The sequence below is a fragment of the Bos grunniens genome, chromosome 19 (assembly GCF_055505025.1).
Source record: "Bos grunniens cultivar Pamir isolate PY7600 chromosome 19, Bosgru_T2T1.0, whole genome shotgun sequence".
NCBI lineage: Eukaryota > Metazoa > Chordata > Mammalia > Artiodactyla > Bovidae > Bos > Bos grunniens.
The window spans coordinates 16787710-16807480 of record NC_141183.1 but is presented as its reverse complement, the minus strand read 5'-3'; the positions used below and the strand labels follow the sequence as shown (position 1 = coordinate 16807480).

Here is a 19771-nt window from a genome sequence, read left to right as displayed (position 1 = left end):
GGTGAATTATTGAAATCTAGTAAATTATAAATTAATATATTTTTATAAAATACAATAAAATAAAAATAGTTGGTTTTGACTAGGAGCTATAAACAAGTATTTTATACCTTTTTCCTGAATCTCAATCATTTGTATTAATTGCACCTTTTCTAATAGCTAATGGAAAGATTGTTCTCAATAAGCTAATGGATGGAGTAAAAACTGTTATAGGTGAGTGACAAATACTCTAAATCTAAGAAAATAAATTATTGTACTAAATTATATTTAATGATTTTTTATCATAGCATTGTCATAACTGTTTCATCATCATTGTTGATTTAGACATTTTTCCTTTTTATTAATGAGTGGTATTTATCAAATTTTCCAGAGTTGGTTGGACTGTAGATAATCTATATTTTAATAACAGTGCTTCAGTACAGTCTTTTGATAAGAAGTATCTTATTCTATGAACCATTTGTCAACAACATATTTCATATGAGTTTATAATTATCACATATTAGTCTAGATGACCAAAGTATAGGTGTAGATGAAGCACTGTAGATGAAGCGAAGCTTCAACTTATATAGGTAATCATGTAAAGACCAACACAAATTTCATTCAATAACTAAAGATCAAACATCTAAAATATTCTAATTTATTGTGGTACTTTATATCCCTACATTCTACTGTATACTATATTATCCTGTCCACATGATTAGGAGATAATACCTTTCACATATGTTGGTGATGAAGCTTTGCTCTTGATTCAATAATTGAAGTCAGTGCTACATAGGGAAATATTTATTTTTATATTTTAAATCTTTAAGTAATTTTTAAAATTCTTACATTTTATAATCATTATTTGTAGGGGAGGACATTGATATCTCTGACACAGAAGGTGTTCTGGAAAACATGAGGATACAATTTTCAGATAAGGAACGCTTGGAGTTATTGAAAAAGTTATCAGCTGATGGTAAGCATTTCAAATATCACTGTAACAGTGGTTCCCAAGAGGGGACAGTTTTGTCAAAGAAACATTTGACAGTGTCTGGAAACGTTTTAGGTTGTCACAACTTGGTGGGGGAGGGGGAAATGTCACTGGCATCTGGTGGATAGAAGACATCTAGTGCATAGGACAGGCCCGTACAGCAAAGAATTATCCTAAATGTTAGCAGTGCTTCTGTGAAGAAACTTTGCAGTAAAACCTTTAAGAAAACTTAGATTTGTGTGTTTAAGAATGTCTATTCCATTTGAGACTTGAAGAAAAAGTTTGTCAAAAATTAAGAAATCTTAATTGTATAATTTAGTTCTTCATTTGAAAATCAAGAAACATACCATTATCATGAATAAGTGCTGAGAAATACCTGCCATTACTCTTAATTCTACTGGAATACTTAAGACAAAAAATTGAAGAAAAAGGAAGTGTGGATGTTCAGTCATTCTGTTGTGTCCAACTCTTCATGACTCCATGAACTGTAGCCAGCCTGGCTTCCCTGTCCTTCACTATCTCCTGGAGTTTTCTCAAGCTCTTGTCCATTGAGTCGATGATGCCTTCCAACCATCTCATCCTCTGTCACATCCTTCCCCTCTTGTCCTCAATCTTTCCAGCATCAGGATCTTTTCCAATGAGTTGGCTCTTCGCATCAGGTGGCCAAAGTATTGGAACTTCAGCATCAGCCCTTCCGATGAATAGTCAGGGTTGATTTCATTTAGGATTGACTGGTTTGATCTCATTGCTGTTCAAGGGATTCTCAAGAGTCTTCCCCTGTATCACAATTCAAAAGCATCAATTCTGCAGTGTTCAACATTGTCTGTGTCCAACTCTCACACCTGTACATGACTACTGGAGACACCAAAGATTTGACTCTTTAGACTTTTGTCAGCAAAATGATGTCTCTGCTTTTTAATATGCTATTGAGGTTTGTCATAGCTTTTCTTCCCAAGGAGCATGTGTCTTTTAATTTCATGGCTGCAGTCACTGTCCTCAGTGATTTTGGAGCCCAAGAAAATAAAATCTTCCTCTGTTTCAATTTTTTTCCCATCTATTTGCCATGAAGTGATGGGACTGGATGCCATGATCTTAGTTTTCTGAATGTTGAGTTTTAAGCCAGCTTTTTCACTTTCCTCTTTCACTTTCATCAAGAGGCTCTTTAGTTCCTCTTCACTTTCTGCCCTAAGGGTGATGTCATCTGCATATGTGAGGTTATTGATATTTCTCCCTGCAATCTTGATTCTAGCTTGAGCTTCATCCAGTCCAGCATTTTGCATGATGTACTCTGCATAGAAGTTAAATAAGCAGGGTGACAATATACAGCCTTGAGGTACTCCTTTCCCAATTTGGAGCCAGTCAGTTGTTCCATGTCTGGTTATAACTGTTGCTTCTTGACCTGCATACAGGTTTCTCAGGAGGCAGATAAAGTGGTATGGTATTCCCATCTGTTTAAGAATTTCCCACAGTTCGTTGAGATCCACACAGTCAAAGGCCTTAGTGTAGTCAATGAATCAGAAGTAGATGTTTTTCTGGAATTCTCTTGCTTTTTCTATGATCCAACAGATGTTGGCAATTTATCTCTGGTTCCTCTGCCTTTTCTAAATCCAGCTTGAGCATCTGGAAGTTCTTGGTTCATGTACTAGTGAAACCTGGCATGGAGAATTTTGAGCATTACTTTGTTACATGTGAGATGAGTGCAATTGTACAACAGTTTGAACATTCTTTGGCATTACCTTTCTTTGGAACTGGAATGAAGACTGACCTTTTCCAGGTCTGTGGCCACTGCTGAGTTTTCCAAATTTGCTGGCATATTGAGAGCAGCACTTTAACAGCATCATCTTTTAGGATTTGAAATAGCTCAACTGGAATTCTGTCACCTCCACTAGCTTTGTCCATAGTGATGCTTCCTAAGGCCCACTTGACTTCACACTCCAGGATATCTGGCTTTAGTTGAATGACCACACAATCATGTTTATCTGGATTATTAAGACCTTTCTTGTATAGTTCTTCTGTGTATTCTTGCCACCTCTTCTTAATCTCTTCTGCTTTTGTTAGGTCCTTACTATTTGGTCCTTTATCATCCCCATCATCGCATGAAATGTTCTCTTGATATCTCCAGTTTTCTTGAAGAGATCTCTAGTCTTTCCCATTCTATTGTTTTCCTCTATTTCTTTGCATTAATCACTGAGGAAGGCTTTCTTATCTCTCCTTGTTATTCTTTGGAACTCTGCATTCAGATTAATATATCTTTCCCTTTCTTCTTTGCCTTTCACTTCTCTTCTTTTCTCAGCTATTTGTAAGGCCTCCTCAGACAACCATTTTGCCTTCTTTCATTTCTTTTTCTTTGGGGATAATTTTGGGCACTGTCTCCTGTACATACAAACCTCTGTCCATAGTTCTTCAGGCACTCTGTCTATTAGATCTAATCCTTTGAATCTAGTTGTCACTTCCACTGTATAATCATAAGGGATTTGATTTAAGTTATACCTGAGTGGCCTAGTGGTTTTCCTTACTTTCTTCAATTTAAGTCTGTATATTGCAGTAAGGAGTTCATGATCTGAGCCACAGCCAGCTCCCAGTCTTGTTTTTGCTGACTGTATAGAGCTTCTCCATCTTTGGCGACAAAAAATATAATCAATCTGATTTCAGTATTGACCATCTGGTGACATCCATGTGCAGAGTCGTCTCTTGTATTGTTGGAAGAGGGTGTTTACTATGACCAGTGTGTTCTCTTGACAAAAATTGGTTGGCCTTTGTCCTGTTTCATTTTGTACTCCAAGGCCAAACTTGCCTGTTACTCCAGGTATCTCTTGACTTCCTATTTTTTGCATTCCAGTCCCCTATGGAATGTCATCTTTTTTTGGAGTTAATTCTAGAAGGTCTTATATATCTTCATGGAACCATTGAATTTCAGCTTCTTTGGCATTAGAGGTTGGGGCATAGACTTAGATTACTGTGATGTTGAATAGTTGGCCTTGGAAACAAACCAAGATCATTTTGTTGTTTTTGAGATTGCACCCAAGTACTGCGTTTCAAACTGTTTTGTTGACTATGAAGGCTACTCCATTTCTTCTAAAGGATTCTTGCCCACAGTAGTAGATATAATGTTCATCTGAATTAAATTCACCCACTCCGGTCCATTTTAGTTCACTGATTCCTAAAATGTCAGTGGTCACTCTTGCCATCTCTTGTTTGACCAATCCAATATACCTTGATTAAGGGACCTGACATTCCAGGTTTCTATGGAATATTGTTCTTGACAGCATCAGGCTTTACTTTCATTGGACATCGTTTCTGGGCATCATTTCTGCTTTGGCTCAGCCTCTTCATTCTTTCTGGAGCAATTTTTCTGCTCTTCCTCTGGAGCATATTGGACAACTACCAGCCTGGGGGGGCTCATCTTTCAGTATCATATCTTTTGGCCTTTTCATACTGCTCATGGGTTTCTCAAGGCAAGAATGCTGAAGCAGTTTGCCATTCCCTTCTCCAGAAATCCAAATGAGAAAAGTAAAAGGAGGGATTAAAAGACTGCATGTTTTGGCATGGTAGAATAATAATAATAATACTGGCTTTACAATTTAAAGAGAATATGATCACTTTTGTTTGGGGAGGGGAGGGCTGTACCACATGGCATGTGGGACTTTGATCAGGGATTAAACCCATGTTCCCTACTTTGGAAGCATAGAATCTTAACCACTGGACCACCAGGAAAATCCCCAAATGATCAGACTTTCAAAGTTTTTTTAGTTTGTAATGTTTTTATAATTTGATATATATGGAAAAATTTTAAGGCCATAATTCTAAAATGATTTTAAAACCATCTTGTTGACTGATTTCTCTTTTTCCTGAATTATGTGTTTTTTTTTTACAGCTGATGGGAAAATCTATCAGAATAGATTACTGGAAGGTATAAAGACTCTTAGAGATAGGAGAGTCATAATGAAAAAAGCAGATGAGTGCTCTGTAATTTACCATTTTTTTGTTGTAGTATAAAACACATAAGATAAAATTTCTATTTCAGTAACATTAAGTATACAACCTTTTGTAACCATTACCACCATCCATATACAGAAACTTCTCATCACCCCAAACAGAAATGCTATCAAAAAGTCCATTAAGAAATAATTTCCCATTCCCCTCTCCTCCGCCCTGAGTAACCACTACTCTACTTTCTATCTCTACGAATTTGCCTATTTTATGTACCTTAGGTAAGTAGATATTCATTTAATTTTGTTATTTTTTTCAAGAAAAATCCATATTTCTTTGGAATTTCCCAAACTTTGGCAGGGCTTGGAAAAATTAAAATCTGAATCTGTACCATAAAAAATAAAAGATTTCTTTTATTCATAAAATTTGATCAACAGGAAAGCCAACCAGTCTGAAATTTTAATCAGCAATAACAACCACCGCCCCTTAGTTGAACAGAAGAATTGACTGGATTGTCTAGTTTTGTCAGATTTTAAAATTACTATATTTTGCTCTCATCCCTGTCTCTTTTTAAGGAGGGAAAATTGATGTCTGTAAATTGGACACAGTTCTGGAAAACATGGGGATGAATCTCACAGAAAAGGAACTTAAAGATCTGACACAGAGCCTGCAAACTGATGGTGAGCAACAAATGGTGAACATTCAGAGTTCAAATAGCAGAGTGGTTAAAGGCACAGATGCTAGAACCAGACTGACTGGGTTTGAATTCTAACTCTTAAGGTTTAAAATTATGGCATCTTAATGTTTTTCTGTCTCAGTTTCTTCATATATGAAAGAAGTACATTAATAGCACATCCTTAATAGAATTTTGTAAGGATTAAATTAAACCAGTGCCTGGTATTATACATAATGTGTCCAATAAAGTCACTTATTACTATGATAAATATTATGGTTATCATCATTTCTATTATTATCAAGCACCTCTGAAAGCTTATGAGATTATAGACCTCTTCAAAATGCTTACTTGACATCAAGCTGCTTAGAAAAACTTTGAAAACCCAATATGGAAGTAAGAACAAACATTTTCTCTTGACTTTTACATTAATTTATGTTAATGTTTTCTTTTGCATGATGAAGTCTACACATTGCTGAGAATGTCAACAGGATTACTGAAGGACCATTAGGGAGACAGGAAAAAAGAGAAAAAGTGGGGAGAGGTTGCAGAGGGCAAGGCTTGTGACAATAGGATATAACAAAATTAAAAGAGTAAATCTGAAAAAAAAACAAGGGAGAAACAAAGCCTACTGAGCATAATGATTAAAATTTCACCCCAAATTGCATCAAATTGCAGAGATATCATCCCCCAGCTATTTAAAATAGAAGCACAAAGACGGTGTCACTTTTTTTGTCCCCTTAGAGAGTCTCATCACAGAGCAAAGTTGTCTATAATTTGGGCCACCCAGTGAACATGCTCTTCCTCCTTTAGAAGGCTATAAAGGTTCCTATATGATGTTGCCAGACTCCATTATCCAGGAGCTGATGTTGAACTTCAGTTCCCTCTTGGAAACCTGGAAACAAGCTCTGATTTTTTAAGAAATGTTAAGTAAGGTTGAAGTGTAACTAATCACAGAGCAATTCCCTCCTAGAAGGACAAGATCTAGAATATGTGAACTTTAGAAGATTCCGGTAAGGCCAAGAAATATCTCACCACTGGACAAATCCATTTTTCCCATCTTAATCAGATGCCATTTAGTAGGAATTTTGTCATTTCTTACTTTACATTTTTCAGAGATAAGTTCTTGGTTTTTTAAATTAATTAATTAATTTTAATTGGAGGCTAATTGCCTTACAGTGTTGTAGTGGTTTTTGCCATGCATTGACATGAATAAACCATGGGTGTACATGTGTCCTCCATCCTGAACCTCCCTCCCAACTCCCTCCCCATCCCATCCCTCAGGGTTGTCCCAGTGCACCGGCTATGAAAGCCCTGTTTCATGCATCGAACTTGGACTGGTGATTTATTTCACATATGGTAATATACATGTTTCAATGCTATTCTTTCAAATCATCTCACCCTCGCCTTTTCCCACAGAGTCCAAAAGTCTGTTCTTTACATCTGTGTCTCTTTTGCTATCTCAGATATAGGATCATCTTTACCATCTTTCTAAATTCCATATATATGTGTTAATATACTGGTTTGGTGTTTTTATTTCTGACTTACTTCACTCTGTATAATAGGCTCCAGTTTCATCCACCTCATTAGAACTGATTCAAATGCATTCTTTTTAATAGCTGAGTAATATTCCATTGTGTATATGTACAACTTTCTTATCCATTTGTCTGCTGATGGGCATCTAGGTTGCTTTCATGCCCTAGCTATTGTAAACAGTGCTGCGATGAACATTGGGGTACATGTGTCTCTTTCAATTCTGATTTCCTTGGTGTGTATGCCCAGCAGTGGGATTGCTGGGTGATATGGCAGTTCTATTTGAGTTTTTTAAGGAATCTCCACACTGTTCTCCATAGTGGCTGTACTAGTCTGCATTTCCACCAACAGTGTGAGAGGGTTCCCTTTTCTCCCCACCCTCTTCAGCATTTATTGTTTGTAGACATTTTGATAGCAGCCATTCTGATTGTCGTGAGATGGCACCTCATTATGGTTTTGATTTGCATTTTTCTGATAATGAGTGATGTTGAGCATCTTTTCATGTGTTTGTTAGCCATCTGTATGTCTTCTTTGGAGAAATGTCTGTTTAGTTCTTTGGCCCATTTTTTGATTGGGTTATTTATTTTTCTGGAATTGAGTTGCATGAGCTGCTTGTATATTTTTGAGATTATTTCTTTGTCAGTTGCTTCATTTGCTATTATTTTCTCCCATTCTGAAGGCTGTCTTTTCACCTTGCTTATAGTTTCCTTCGTTGTGCAAAAGTTCTTAAGTTTAATTAGGTCCCATTTGCTTATTTTTTGCTTTTATTTCCATTACTCTGGGAAGTGGGTCATAGAGAATCCTGCTGTGATTTATGCCAGAGAGTGTTTTGACTATGTTTTCCTCTAGGAGTTTTATGGTTTCTGGTCTTACATTTAGATCTTTAATCCATTTTAAGTTTATTTTTGTGTATGGAACTTATATGCAGAGTACATCATGAGAAATGCTGGGCTGGAGGAAGCACAAGCTGGAATCAAGATTGCCGGGAGAAATATCAATAACCTCAGATATGCAGATGACAGCACCCTTATGGCAGAAAGTGAAGAAGAACTAAAGAGCCTCTTGATGAAAGTGAAAGAGGAGAGTGAAAAAGTTGGCTTAAAGCTCAACATTCAGAAAACAAAGATCATGGCATCTGGTCCCATCACTTCATGGCAAATAGATGGGAAAACAGTGAAAACAGTGGCTGACTTTATTTTTCTGGGCTCTAAAATCACTGCAGACGGTGATTGCAGCCATGAAATTGAAAGACATTTATTCCTTGGAAGGAAAGTCATGACCAACCTAGACAGCATATTAAAAAGCAGAGACATTACTTTGTCCACAAAGGTCCATCTAGTCAAGGCTATGGTTTTTCCAGTGGTCATGTATGGATGTGAGGGTTGGACTATAAAGAAAGCTGAGCACTGAAGAATTGATGCTTTTGAACTGTGGTGCTGGAGAAGACTCTTGAGAATCCCTTGGACTGCAAGGAGATCCAACCAGTCCATCCTAAAGGAGATCAGTCCTAGGTGTTCATTGGAAGGACTGATGCTGAAGCTGAAACGCCAGTACTTTGGCCACCTGATGCAAAGAGCTGACTCATTTGAAAAGACCCTGATGCTGGGAAATATTGAGGGCAGAAGGGGAAGGGGACAACAGAAGATGAGATGGTTAGATGGCATCACCGACTCAATGGACATGGGTTTGGGTAGACTCCGGGAGTTGGTGAGGGACAGGGAGGCCTGGCGTGCTGCAGTTCATGGTGTTGCAGAGAGTCAGACATGACTGAGTGACTGACCTGAACTGAACTGAACTGATGGTGTTAGAAAGTGTTCTAGTTTCATTCTTTTACAAGTGGTTGACCAGTTTTCCCGGCACCACTTGTTAAAGAGATTGTCTTTTCTCCATTGTATATTCTTGCCTCCTTTGAAAAGACAAGGTGTCCATAGGTGCGTGGATTTATATCTGGGCTTTCTATTTTGTTCCATTAATCTATATTTCTGTCTTTGTGCCAGTACTGTACTGTCTTGATGACTGTAGCTTTGTAGTATAGTCTGAAGTCAGGCAGGTTGATTCCTTCAGTTCCATTTTTCTTTCTCAAGATTGCTTTGGCTATTTCAGGTTTTTTGTATTTCCATACAAATTGTGAAATTATTTGTTCTAGTTCTCTGAAAAATACCATTGGTAGCTTGATAGGAATTGCATTGAATCTATAGATTGCTTTGGGTAGTATATTCATTTTCTCTATATTGATTCTTCTGATCCATGAACATGGTATATTTCTCCATCTATTTGTGTCATCTTTGATTCCTTTCCTCATTGTTTTATAGTTTTCTATATATAGGTCTCTTGCTTCTTTAGGTCGGAGAAGGCATGGCACCCCACTCCAGTACTCTTGCCTGGAAAATCCCATGGATGGAGGAGCCTGGTGGGTTGCGGTCCATGGGGTTGCTAAGAGTCAGACACGACTGAGTGACTTCACTTTGACTTTTCACTTTCATGCATTGGAGAAGGAAATGGCAACCCACTCCAGTGTTCTTGCCTAGAGAATCCTAGGGATGGGGGAGCCTGGTGGGCTGCCGTCTATGGGGTCGCGCAGAGTCGGACACGACTGAGGTGACTTAGCAGCTTCTTTAGGTAGATTTATTCCTAAGCATTTTATTATTTTCGTTGCAATGGTGAATGGAATTGTTTCCTTAATTTCTCTTTCTGTTTTCTCATTGTTAGTGTATAGGAATGCAAGGGATTTCTGTGTGTTAATTTTATATCCTGCAACTTTACTATATTCATTGATTAGCTCTAGTAATTTTATGGTGCTGTCTTTAGGGTTTTCTATGTAGAGGATCATATCATCTGCAAACAGTGAGAGTTTTACTTCTTCTTTTCCAATCTGGATTCCTTTTATTTCTTTTTCTTCTCTGATTGCTGTGGCTAAAACTTCCAAAACTATGTTGAATAGTAGTGGTGAGAGTGGGCACCCTTGTCTTGTTCCTGATTTTAGGGGAAATGCTTTCAATTTTTCACCACTGAGGATAATGTTTTCTGTGGTTTTATCGTATATGGCTTTTATTATGTTGAGGTATGTTCCTTCTATGCCTGCTTTCTGGAGGTTTTTTATCATATATGGATGTAGAATTTTGTCAAAGACTTTCTCTGCATCTATTAAGATAATCATATGGTTTTTATCTTTCAATTTGTTAATATGTTGTATCACATTGCTTGATTTGTGAATACTGAAGAATCCTTGCATCCCTGGGATAAAGCCCATGATATATGATCTTTATAATATGTTGTTGGATTCTGTTTGGTAGAATTTTGTTAAGGATTTTTGCATCTATGTTCATCAGTGATATTGACCTGTAGTTTTCTTTTTTTGTGGCATCTTTGTCTGGTTTTGGTATTAGGGTGATGGTGGCCTTATAGAATGAGTTTGGAAGTTTACCTTCCTCTGCAATTTTCTGGAAGAGTTGGAGTAGGATAGGTGTTAGCTCTTCTCTAATTTTTTTGGTAGAATTCACCTGTGAAGGCATCTGGTCCTGGGCTTTTGTTTGTGGAAGATTTTTGATTACAGTTTCTATTTCCATGCTTGTGATGGGTCTATTAAGATTATCTATTTCTTCCTGGTTCAGTTTTGGAAGGTTATACTTCCAAAGAAGTATAAGAATTTATCCATTTCTTCCAAGTTGTCCATTTTATTGGTATATAGTTGCTGATAGTAGTCTCTTATGATCCTTTGTATTTCTGTGTTGTCTGTTGTGATTTCTCCATTTTCATTTCTAATTTTATTGATTTGATTCTTCTCCCTTTGTTTCTTGATGAGTCTGGCTAATCATTTGTCTATTTTATTTATCTCCTCAAAGAACCAGCTTTTAGCTTTTGTTGATTTTTGCTGTAGTCTCCTTTGTTTCTTTTTCATTTATTTCTGCCCTAATTTTTAAGATTTCTTTCCTTCTACTAACCCTGGGATTCTTCATTTCTTCTTTTTCTAGTTGCTTTAGGTGTAAAGTTAGGTAATTTATTTGATTTTTCTTTTGCTTCTCGAGGTAAGCTTGTATTCCTATGAACCTTCCCCTTAGCACTGTTTTACTGAATCCCATAGGTTTTGGGTTGTCATGTTTTCATTTTCATTCATTTCTATGCATATTTTTATTTCTTTTTTGATTTCTTCTGTGATTTGTTGGTTATTCAGAAGTGTGTTGTTTAGCGTCCATATATTTGTATGCTTTTAAGACCTTTTTCTTTAGCTCAGAATGCCCATCTGAAATTATAATGGATTTTTTATTATGTTTAATAGTTGTATTTTCTCAATAGTGTAATATATAATTCAAATTTTAATTTTTGCTGTTAGTCAACAGGTAAATATTTGGAAAATAAAAGCACAAGAATGTTTCACTGTTTTCCTCTTTCTCAATACTTAATATAATTGAGGTTCTGATTTAGTGAACTTATTTTGTCTCTCTAATGTTTCTATTTGAATGTCCTTTTAAAAACTGATGAAATAGATCATTGAATATCTATTATATACAAAGGTTGTAATTAACAATTGTGTAGGTATTAAGTCAGTTATAACTTGCACATGTAATTCAAGTCAATGAATTTTTTGTCTTAATTATAATAGTGAATAAATAATGAGTATGTGTCAACTTTATATGAGTAGAAAATTTCCAAACATAGAACAGTAAAATATGGTATACATCACCTTTTTAATTTTGACCCAGTAACCTAACTAAATAATGGAGAATTTTCTAATATCTAAATGCTTAAAAGCAGCTAAAGTAAATGGGGCTTCTTTTGCATATAATTCTTTTATGCTGAAAGTTTTAATATCTTAAAAAAAGTCAGTGTCACATTGTTAATATAGTTATATATGTGAAATGTAAAACATTTTTCTTATTTTATACCAATGAAAGGGAGAAATAAAATTCTATAGCAAGTGATAAGTACTAAATTTTTTTGTTCACTTTCTCATCTTTTGTGTTATGTGTGTGTGTATATATATATAGCTATAGATAGATAGATGTAACATGTGTGTTTTCTTGCAGTTGATGGGAAAGTTGATATGAAAAAGGTAATGGATGAAGTGAAAGCCTTCACAGGTTAGTGGTAAATTACTAATAAACTGAACATCCTAGAGTTTGACAATTTTTATTTTTCTATCATGTTTTCCTGCTATCTTGCCACTAGATCCAATGGAAAGTTTTATCTTGTTGCATAAATTTAAGTTAGGAAAAAAGGAAGCAAAAATAAAGCAATACAAAATATACCTACAGGACTAAATCTATATAAGAAATCCTACACTGTAGAGATTTCCTTCCTAAGAAAACATTTAGGAATGAAATTCTAGGCAGGCACAATAAATGGCACTGTGAATTCTTGAATAATTGTAAATGAGTCAACAATTGCTTTATTAACAAAGTCATGTAACACTTTCTTATAAGATTATTTTTAATCTTACCTAATAAGCTATCTAGGTGGATTAACTGAACAGTAATAGAAATAAATTTATTTTTTCTCATAATTTAAAAAGAACCTTTGTCTGTTAGTATTGAAGAAACAATTAAGAGTTCTGATTTCCCCCAAGACTATATAGATGGGGACTTCATTGTGCTTTTTGCTATTCAACCTCAAATTTGGAATCATCATTAATAAGTATAATTATTTCTAACTTTTTAAAGGTGAAAATATCAATAACGTGGAAAATGTGCTGAGTGATACGGGAATTGAACTTCCAGAAACAGAATATGCAAAGCTGATGAAAGCACTGCCAGTTAGTGGTAAGCCTAAAAACTGCTGCTGAAACCTTCCTTTGAACAACTAGACCTTGTAAGCCTGGGAGGGAAGTTATAAAGCTTTAGAATTTAATGCCTAAGGATTTAAAATTTAAACTCCGGGTTATTTCTAAAAGTCCACCACCCAGATTGAGGGCTATTGTACAAAATAAATGGCTTGTCCACATCAAAAATGTGAAAATCATGATGGAAAAAGAATGAGGAATTGTCCCCGATTAAGGAATAAAGAAACATGAGAAATTGATTCTTAGTTGCTATATATTGACATTAATGGAACAACTAGTAAAATTTGAGTAAACTCTGTAGATTAGTTAGGTGTGCTGTATCAATCTTAATCTTCTAATTGTGCTGTCACTATGTAAGAGAATTATATATATGTATATGTGTGTATATATATATACATATTTTTTTTTTTAAGATAATGCACACTAAAGTACTTAGTGGTTAAGGGCATTGTACCTGCAAATTCACTTGCAAACATTCAGAAAAAAATAATATGCACCTACAGAAAGGATGATAAAGTAAATATAGTTAAATGTTAACATTTGAAAAATCTGGGTAAAGACTATATGAGAATTCTTTGTACTATTTTTGTTACTTTCTGACTCTGACAGTGTCATGTAGATTTTGGTTTAATAATCACTGAAATTTCCTGTGAAAATTGCCATGATAAGATAAGCAATGATTTTATTCATTCACTTGTCTTATTTTTTAGATTCCACAATAAGTAAAAATATACAGTATTTATCATTCTGTGTGACTTACTTCATGAAGTGTAATACTCTCCAGCTTCAAAACAAAGAGCATGGCAAATGTCCTCATAAAACTTTTTAAAATTTCCCCTGTATTGATAATTATTTCCCTAGTCTCATTCAGTATCAATCTTAATCTTCTAATTAATGCACACTGTGTTTAGTGTGCATTATCTTAAATATATATATATATGTATACACATATATATACATATACATGCATATAATTCTCTTACATAGTCACAGCACAATTAGAAGATTAAGTTTGATACTGGTCAGTCTCAGTCTGATTTGCTGTATTTATGCTTTATCTTTTTGTCAGTTATACTTCCTAGCAATTAATCTGTGTTATTGTTTCCTACCCCACAAACAACCCAATTCTTAGACTTATTTGTTGTTTACTATTTGTTTAATGTATTAATTTCTGCTATAATTTTTGTCAGTTCCTTTTTCTGTCTTTGGAACATTTTCATTCTCTATTATTCTTGAAGTTGAATGGTTGACTGTTTTCATTTTTGTTGCTTTAGCCTTATTTCATGGGATCAGATATATAGTTCCTGTTATCATCATTGTTAATTAGCTTACAGTTTCATTTTTCCTCTTGACCCAGATGTTGCTGCCAAAATAATTTTAATATTTTTAGATGGTTGGATTTTTTGACTTCTAGTATTTTAACTTTATTTAAACATAATATTAAAACTTTAGAAAAGTTTTAAGAAGAGTACAAAAAACTCCCTCCTACCCTTTACCCAGGTTCACAATTCGTTTACAATTTGCCCATTAGCTTTATCATTTATTCATACTTTCTCTCTCTATCCATACTCCTCTCTCTCCAATAAATACACACAAGTACATACATTCTTTTTTCCTGAATCAACTGCAGAAATATTAACACTCAACATCCAGAAATAATAAACTGACAAGATTTAACACTTCTGCATGAGATAAAAAGCAAATACCAACCTTGGAAATTATTTGCAACAAGTATAACAAAGAGATAATTAAGAACTTTTTAAAGATCTTTTTTTAAATAAAAAGACCACCTAATATGAAAATGGACTTTTGACAATGGATATCAACATGCATGTATAAATTGGCATGAAACACTTTTTTAAAGAACTTGATCATGTATATTCAGCATGGTAGAATTCTACAAAAAAAATGGCTTTGTGGGACAAAGTGTGAATAGTTTTGTATTTTTAAAGATTTTAGTATTTCTTAATGTTATTACTACTTCAAGGTAAAACAGATAAAAGTATTCTAGGACAAATTATTATTATTCTTAAATATAAGAAATAAATTCTATTTTTGTGAATTCCATTATCAGTTTCCCTGTATCATAATCCAACCCCCCTTTTTTAACAGGTGATGGAAAGGTGCATAAAAATAGAACACTAAAGGGTGTGACATCTTTCAGAAGTAAGAATTGTAATGTATTGATTCTCTTGTCTGATATCTTCTTTCTTTTCATAAGATTTTGAATCCTTTATCCTTTTTATATTTTTATTCATTATTTTTGCTTCTTTCAGTGTATTTTCATTTTACACAGAAATGATGTGTATACTATTATCTTCATAGGAAATACCATACATGGAATTTTTCTAGTATTGCTCCCAGGTAAATAATTGGTATGTAATTTTGCAAAGAAAAATTGAAGTGGAGGATTAACATCACCACTGAATTTAGAAAAGTTGTTCAGCAGCAGTGACAGCCAATTTTGGAGTCTGATCCAAAAAAATAAATAAAACTACTTTGTATAGTAAATCAGGACTACTGGGAGTAATGGATGAGGATTCTCCAGGTCCAGTTACCATTCGGCCCAATAACCTTCTTGAGAACGTCTTCTCTATGTAGACTTGTCACCAGTATAGGTTTTAAGGAAATGTGTTCCATGTTCTTGTACCTATTGACTTTCTCTGTACTCTTGGAAAAGTCAAATGGAAGCTATAGTCTTCTTATCAGAAATGGCAATAACAATACAAATATGCAAATTTTATTTTTTGTTGTCTCTTTTATTATAATACTTATACATACTCATGAAAGACATTTAAAGACAAATGTGTTTTTCATGTTTTAGATCATTCAGTGGCTTTCATGCTACTTTTCTGTCTTTCTTAAGGGGGAAAAGTTGACATCAGCAACTTGAGACCACTTCTGGAAAAAATGAATATCAAACTCACTGAAAAAGAATTTGAACAGCTAAATGAAAATCTACCTGTTGATGGTATGAATAGTAAATAGCACTGTCAGTCTCCAAAGGGAGTTTTCTCTATGTCTTACAGCTGAGAATTTCTAAAACTTGATTTAGTTGGTAATAACATAAAAGTTTAAAATCTTAAGGTACCCTAAACTTAGAAGAAAAAAAAAAAAAAGCTACAAATGCCAACTATTGTTACTGTCATTCACCATTGTTTTAAGGATTCCAGCTACTTCAGTGAGGAAATGGGATGAAACAATACTGAGAAAGAGACAATATTACTTTTAGTTTCAGATGATATGATTGTGTCTCTAAGAAACACAGAACACAAACTAAAAGAAATCTATTATAATTACTGAGTCTTATACATGCGAAGTCGCTTCAGGCGTGTCCAACTCTTTGCAACTCCATGGACTGTGGCCTGCTGGGCTCCTCTGTCCTTGGGATTCTCCAGACAAAGATACTGAAGTGGGTTGCCATTTCCTCATCCAGGGGATCTTCCCGACCCAGGGATCGAACCCATGTCTCTTATGTCTCCTGCTTTGGCAGGCGGCTTCTTTACCACTAGCACCATCTGGGAAGCCCTATTTGCGTCTTAGATAAGCCATTTTGGTTCAGGTAACTAAATACAAGATAAATATGCAAACCTCAGTGGCTTTCCCAAAGCTTACAATGACCAAATAGGAAAAGTACTTGATTTATAACTTCAACAAAACCCATGAACTATCTAAGAATGCATTTTACAAGAAATAGGATCTGTATAGAGTAAAATCTTATTAAGGAACATAAAAAGTTAATTCGTGTTCTTGAATGGTAAACTAACACTCAGGTTCAGATTGTTAAATCAGACTGACATAAATCAGAGATCTTACCTAGTGTCAAGCTTCACTACATGATGTCTAGGATAAAAGCATTATTAAAAAAAAAAATAGAGGTCTGAAATGTCAAGGGCAACTCCATAGTTTCTTTCTTCCCATGTTGGACATGCTATTCTGCTTCAGAATAAATGAAGTCTCTATAAATCACCTCACACAGTAGGAGCATTTAAATTATGAAGCATCTCCAGAAAGTTGTATAGTCTTTGTGACATTATTCAGGGAACCGTGCCTTACAGCTCATGGGTGCTATTTGCTACAGATTAATTCTTAGCCAGAGATATACTGCTAAGGGCATTTCAAGCATAAAGACTCTTCCTTATCATTAGCCAGAGAACCAACTGACAAAGATATTAAACTGGATCACCTTCCTTCTTTTCTTTTCACTGAGGATATACCCTCAATGATGGAAGATAATGGATTATAAACCACTGCTCTGAGATGGAAAAATGTCTCAAGATTTACTGAAATAAAGATGTCAATTATTCTAAAATTATATATACACATTTATATTTTTTGTGTGTATATATTTCTATATTATATACCTATAGTTTTATATAAAATCCCAATGGGGTTTTTTATCAAAGTATAGTTGATTCACAATATTATGTTAGTTTAAGATATACATCATAGTGATTCAACATTTTGATAGATTATACTCCATTTAAATTTATCATAAAATATTGGCTATAATCCCTGTGATGTACATTATATCTTTATAGCTTTGTTATTTTACACCTAATAGTTTGTGTCTCTTAATCCCCTTCCTCTCTCTTGTCCTGCCCTCCCACCCCTCCCCACTGGTAACGGTTTGTTCTCTGTATCTGTGAATCTGTTTCTGTTTTGTCGTATTAACGTGTTTGTTATATTTTTAGATACTGCATTTAAGTAAAAACATACAGTATTTGTCTGTCTCACTCTGACTTCACTAAGCATATTACCATCCCATCCATCCATATTATTGCAAATGGCAGAACTTCATTCTTTTTTATGGTTGATCAATATTCCATTGTGTGTGTTATGTATGTATATATATGTGTGTATATACATACACATACACAACGTATCTTCTTTTTTTTAAATTAGGCTACTGATTTTATTCAGGGATCCCTAGTTTTTCCATTAATGTCTTTTATCTGTTGAAGTCCTATGTTGGCATTTAGTCATCATGTCTTCTTCATCCTCTTCAATCTGACAAATTTTTAATCTTTATTTTTCATAACTTTGACAATTTTGAAAAGTACTGGTCATATATCTTGTAGAAAATCCCTCAGTTTGAAGTTGATGTTTTCTCAAAATTATACCAGGGAATAAAAATTTTCAAAAATAATACCACAAAGATGGAGTGTTATTCTTGTAGCATCATATTAAGGTGCATGATATCAAAATGACTTATCACTGCACACTACATCTTCTTTGTCCATTCATCTGTTGATGGAAATGTAGATTGCTTTCATATCTTGGCTATTGTAAATAATGCTGCTATGAACATCGGGGTGCATACAGTTTTTCTAATTAGTGTCTTCTGCAGGTATATACTTAGAAGTGGAATTGCTGAATCATGTTATAGTTAATATTGTTAAGAATATCCATACTACTCAAAGCAATCTACAAATTTAATGTAATCCCTATCAAAGTACCCATGACAATTTTTACAGAACTAGAGCAAAAATTTCTAAAATTCATGTGGAACCACAAAAGACCTCAAATACCAAAAGCAATTTTGAGGGAAAAGAACAAAGCTGAAGCTATCACACTTCCTGACTTCACACTATACCATAAAGCTAGAGTGATCAAAACAGTATGGTGTTTTGGCATGAAAACAGACACATAGATCTATGGAACAAAATAGAGAGCCAGAAATAAATCCATACACATATAATTAATTAATCTACCACAAAGGAGATAAAGATATACAATGGGGGAAAGATAGTCTCTTCAATAAGTGGTGTTAGGAAAACTGGACAGATACATGTAAAAGAATTAAGTTAGGACATTTTCTCACACCATGTATCAAAATAAACTCAAAATAAATTATGACCTACAAGTAAGACTGAAAACCATAAAACTCCTGAAAGAAAACATCTTAAGTAGTGCATTCTTTGATATGTCTTAATAATATTTTTTTGAATCAGTCTCTTCAGGCAAGGAAAACAAAAGCAAAAATAAACAAATGGAACCTAATCAAAGTTGGGCACTTTTACACAGCAAAAGGAAAACATCAACAAAACAAAAGAGCATTCTACTGAATGGGAGAAGACATCTGCAAATAATATATCTGATAAGAGGTTAATATCCACATTTGTATAAAGAACTCATACAACTCAATAAAAAAAAAAAACTCGATTAAAAACAAACAGAAAACCTGAATAGACATTTTTCCAAAGAAGACATGCAGATGGCCAAAAACACACATAAAGTTGCTCAACATTGCTGGGCATCAGGGAAGTGCAAATCAAAACCACAAAGAGCTATCGCTTCACACCTATCAGAATGGCTATCATCAAAAACACAGCAAACAATAAATAGAACTTCCCTGGCAATCAGTGGGTAAGACCCCGTGCTTCCACTACAAGGGTCATGAATTTGATTCCTGATCAGGGAACTAAGATCTGCATGCCGCATGGCATGACCGGAAAAAAAAAAAAAAATTTAAAATAAGTACTGATGAGAATGTGGAGAAAAGGAAGACCTAGAACACTGTTGTTGAGAACGTAAATTGGTGCAGCCACTTTGGAAAATAATATGAAAGCAGAAGTGTTCCAGTCATATCTGACTCTTTGCTACCCCATGAAATTCTCCAGGTCAAATTACTGGAGTGGGTAGCTATTCCCTTCTTCAGGGGATCTTCCCAACCCAGGGATCAAACCCAGGTCTCTTGAATTGCAGGTGGATTCTTTACCAGCTGAGCCCACCATGAAAGCCCAAGAATACTGGAGTGGGTAGCTTATCCCTTCTCCAGGGGATCTTCCCAACCCAGGAATCGAGCCAGGGTCTTCTGCATTGCAGGTGCATTCTTTACCAGCTGAGCTACTAGGGAAAACATGGAAAATAATATGAGGATTCCTCAAAA

The 19771-nt window shown here is 34.7% G+C and overlaps 1 protein-coding gene across 1 annotated transcript in view; it reads left to right on the top strand.

The window, feature by feature from the left end:
- EFCAB3 (EF-hand calcium binding domain 3) overlaps positions 1–19771 on the top strand; it is a 467300-nt gene that overhangs the window by 200015 nt on the left and 247514 nt on the right. The window contains exons 38-40 of the mRNA XM_086357127.1: positions 157–210; positions 5473–5577; positions 15746–15850. Of these exons, the coding sequence (XP_086213253.1) occupies positions 157–210; positions 5473–5577; positions 15746–15850 (264 nt within the window). The remainder of the gene's footprint in view (positions 1–156; positions 211–5472; positions 5578–15745; positions 15851–19771) is intronic.